General features: G+C 35.1%; 1 protein-coding gene across 1 annotated transcript; it reads right to left on the reverse strand.

Annotated features, from left to right (window-relative positions):
* Positions 1 to 2,530: 2,530 nt before the first annotated feature.
* On the reverse strand, positions 2,531 to 3,446 carry LOC132066917 (extensin-1-like). Its single transcript, XM_059460106.1, has one exon. The coding sequence runs from the start codon at positions 3,439 to 3,441 to the stop codon at positions 2,674 to 2,676; it is 768 nt and encodes a 255-aa protein (XP_059316089.1). The 5' UTR covers positions 3,442 to 3,446; the 3' UTR covers positions 2,531 to 2,673.
* Between the last annotated feature and the right edge of the window lie 864 nt (positions 3,447 to 4,310).

The following is a 4,310-nucleotide window of genomic DNA, read 5'->3' on the forward strand; positions in this document are numbered from 1 at the left end:
TTGACAGGTTTCTAATTTGTGAGCTGTATGCCACAAAGTTATGGTTTACCACAAACAGACAAGGAGAAAAAACAAATGAAACTATCGTCTCTTTTATTGATATATTTTGCAGATATGTTTGATTTTTATTCTTTGTCAAGAAACAAGATGTAATTGACTTTCGGTTTTACAACAACAATAACTATGTCTCAATCTCAAGCAATATAACTATGTTTTCCAACTAATCAAGTCGCTCCATTAAATCTCATCTTCAAACCAATATAATACAAAGGAATATTGAAAACTAAATACTAGAAGTTCTCTATAATTTCTACTTACATATAAATCTTTTAAAGAGATAAATGACTCCTAGAAAATATAGGACCTAAATTAAATGCACTGACGTGGCTTCCCAACTAATTGATATTGCATCTATAGATCTTTTTCTTCATTTTACCCTATTTTTCACTAGATCCGCACTTAATCAGATTGTAGGTTTACGAGATAACTTTTTTTCATGTAATTTTTTGTCTATCTTATCTTCTTTTAACACCTTCCCTCATCATGGATCACGCCAATGAACTGCATAGCTAGAGGTCGACACAGACACGACTAAACCATGTCTTAACCATCTCAAGCAACCTAAACTTAGGTTAAATAAGATTGTATGAGTAAGCCTTTTTTAAAAAAATATATATATATATATATCCACAATGAGGGATCAAAAAGGGTAACTCGGGGCACTGTTTCGCTCGCTCTAGTTTAAATATATGTATTCCAAAAGGAACAGAAAAGAAAGACAGGATAACGTATGCACACAATGCATTACTTTTATCTTAAAGTATCACTACTAAAATGATGGCTGTACTCATCCCCATTTGTCTGCTAAATTTTGTTGTTGTTCATATAATGGCCAACACATCTGGAAAACCAATGTTCCCACAAGTTACATGCTTCACATGGACAGCTCTAAGAGGGGCATCTCTAACCCAAATTAATTTGTGTCAGCAAAACTCAGAAAGTATTAACCATATTCTTCTACACTGCCCAGTTGCTGCTGAAGTTTGGAACTTCTTCCTCACAGCTTTTGGATTGAAATGGATCATGCCTCAGTCAGTGAAGCAAGCCTATGAAAGTTGGTATTTTTGGAGAGTTGTTAAAATCATCAGAAAAATCTGGAGAACGGTGTCATCTTTTGATGTTTATGGGCAGAAAGGAACAGCGGATGTTTTGATGGCATATCAAATAATAGTGTTACGAGTTGGCATCTGAGTGATCTTGACCAATGTTTTAAAAGGCGATGCATAAAATATATACAAATTGCAAAGCAAGTCTCTGCTTGATGCATATCAAATCGAGTACGAGTTGGCATCTGAGTGATCTTGACCAATGTTTTAAAAGGCGATGCATAAAGTAAGGCGGTCTATATGATACAAATTGCAAAGCAAGTCTCGAAGCGTCAAATGTAATTTCTTTGGATCTTTAATTTTTAATAAATTAACAAGGATAAATCTAAACCGTTGAAATTTAAAATGAACAAATGTTTGCAAGTTAAACCTTGACGGATGAACTAAGAGGGTCTTTATTGGTTGATTCCAAACTCAATTGTTACACGATCAGATCACTCTAACCCTTTCTCTGAAGTCTATAAGTGTTTAGTAAATCTTTTTAGTTGGAATTTCCTTACCCCTATAACTAATGCAGATACTTTTGCGGATTTTATAAGCTCCTTATCCCTAGCTTAGATTTCTTTTGTAATGGAGCTCTATCCTTATTTTGTACTTTTGCAAATTTTGAGGAAATACTTCTCTGTTCTGAATATTTCTGATTTCCAGACACCCTTCAAGCTATTTTGTCTCAGCTCCTAATTTGGATGGGAGGTATTCTTTAGCTCAAAAATATTTTTTGAAGTTTTTTGGGACAAACAATATTGAAGTAGAAACAAATTGAAGAAGTTGAAATCTTAAGGGATTATATTTGAAAACATCTTGATACAATGAGCCGAATCAATGGAGATCTCAAGGATCTTACTTAGATATCAAATTCTAGTTATTACAAATCATAAAAGGAAAAAAAAAACACCAATCAATGCCTGTTGATTTCTTCAAGCATACATATAATTTAGAACTGAGATACAAAAATAAGCGGAGAAGCTCCAAACAAGGGGATGCAAGGAAGTTAAACGCCAGGGAGATGACGGAAATTTAGAGGCAAATGACTTGAATATTAGTAGTAGGTTGGTGGGGGTGGAGGCGAACTATAGGTCGGAGATTGCTCATAATTCACAGGCGGGGGAGGTGATGCATAGGTGGGAGTTTGCTTCTCGTAGTTTGTTGTTGGTGGTGGTGAACTATAAGTTGCAGGTAATATCTCTACGTATTTTGGTGGATGTGGAAGAGATTTGTAAGATGGAGATGGTTTGTAGTATGGTGGAGGTGGAGGAGATTTGTAAGATGGAGATGGTTTGTAGTATGGTGGAGGAGGTGATTTATAGTAAGTTGGTGATTTCTCGACGTATTTTGGTGGAGGTGGAGGAGATTTGTAAGATGGAGATGATTTGTAGTATGGTGGAGGAGGTGATTTATAGTAAGTTGGTGATTTCTCGACGTATTTTGGGGGAGGTGGAGGAGATTTGTAAGATGGAGATGGTTTGTAGTACGGCGGTGGAGGTGACTTATAGGAAGTTGGTGATTTCTACATGTACTTTGGTGGAGGTGGAGGAGATTTGTAAGATGGAGATAGTTTGTAGTATGGTGCTGGAGGTGACTTATAGTAAGTTGGTGATTTTTGAACGTACTTTGGTGGAGGTGGAGAAGATTTATAGTAAGATGGAGATGGTTTGTAGTATGGTGGAGGAGGTGACTTATAGTAAGTTGGTGATTTTTGGACGTACTTTGGTGGAGGTGGTGACTTATAGTAAGTTGGTGATTTCTTAACGTATTTTGGTGGTGGAGGTGGTGGAGACTTGTAGTAAACTGGTGACTGATAATATTTTGTTGGTGGCTTCGGCTTGTTGTATTTTGATGGAGCAGGTGACTTATAATATTTTGGGGATTTGTAGTTGTGCTTTGAAGGACTAGGCGATTTGTAATATTTTGTTGGTTTTGGTGATTTGTGATAACCATGCTTCAAAGGTAGAAGTGACTTGTACTTCAATGGCGAAGGCGACTTGTAATAGTGTGATGGAGAATGTTTATAAGTGACTGTTAAATGGCTATGGTACTTTGATGGCGAATGTGACTTGTAGAAGTGCGATGGATAATGTTCAACTGGTTTTGTTGGTTTCTTGTAGTAAGGAGTAGATACATGATGCTTTGATGGATAAGGCGACTTGTAGTACTTAGAAGGAGATGGAGAAGTGTGGCCATAAGAGTAATCAGCAACAACATTGCTGGCTACTATGCAAATGGCCAAAGTAAATGCAAGTAGAGGCCATTGCCCCAACTTCCCAAAGCTTCTCATTTTGATTTTGGAAAAGGAAGTAAGAACTAAGACTTGTTTTGTATAGTTAAGGACCTCTGCTTTTATATAGCAACATGAAAACCGCTTTTATATAGCAACATGAAAACCTTTTAAATACTTGTGTAAGGGCTTCATGGGAGCCCACTAAGATAATAGAAAAGTCCAAATAAGCCCTTTGACAATTATCTCTCTTAATTCTTTGAAATTTTCTATTTGTTAGTTGTATGCCACAAAGTTTTGTTCTACCAACTAAAAAACAAGAGAAACAGTAAAAAAGTGGATTTTTATGTCATTTTGGTGATAATTAATTTTCCAAATTTGTTTGATCTAATCCTTTGTTATGAAACAAGGTGTTCGTAACTTTTTAACTTTAGCTAAGAAGTATAACTCCTCCCGTGAACAAGTTCATATTGTTGGTCAAGTCAGGATAAAGGAGAAGAGTTGCGTTAAGCTGACATATAACGCAAAATTAATCATTTTATAGTGAGCGCTCATATAGTCCTCTTAGTTGCTTCTTCTATGGACATGATATCTTCACTGTTGGATATATACTATTAACCATGTGTTTGTATATAGTATTTATTATAGAATAATTATTTATTCAATTTTTTAATAAAGAGTTAAATAGATCATGTATTAGTATGTGTGTTCTTTACTTATATAGTAGATGATTTAGGATATAGAGTTTAGCTTATACACGAAAGATTAAATCATCGGTTCTTATAAGTATAAAGTTTATGTTCAGAATCAATGATGGAATTTGGACAAAGCCATCGGTTTGATTGTAAGACAAGATTAATATAATGTATTTTCATTATAGGAATGGTATAGTTCATATTGCTCTGTCTTAAAGACATTTTGTATGTATT

This window comes from Lycium ferocissimum, chromosome 8 (genome assembly GCF_029784015.1).
Source record: "Lycium ferocissimum isolate CSIRO_LF1 chromosome 8, AGI_CSIRO_Lferr_CH_V1, whole genome shotgun sequence".
Lineage (NCBI taxonomy): Eukaryota > Viridiplantae > Streptophyta > Magnoliopsida > Solanales > Solanaceae > Lycium > Lycium ferocissimum.

Coding starts and splice junctions, on each gene's coding strand:
- LOC132066917 (XM_059460106.1), bottom strand. CDS start 3,441: ATGAGAAGCTTTGGGAAGTTGGGGCAATGGCCTCTACTTGCATTTACT.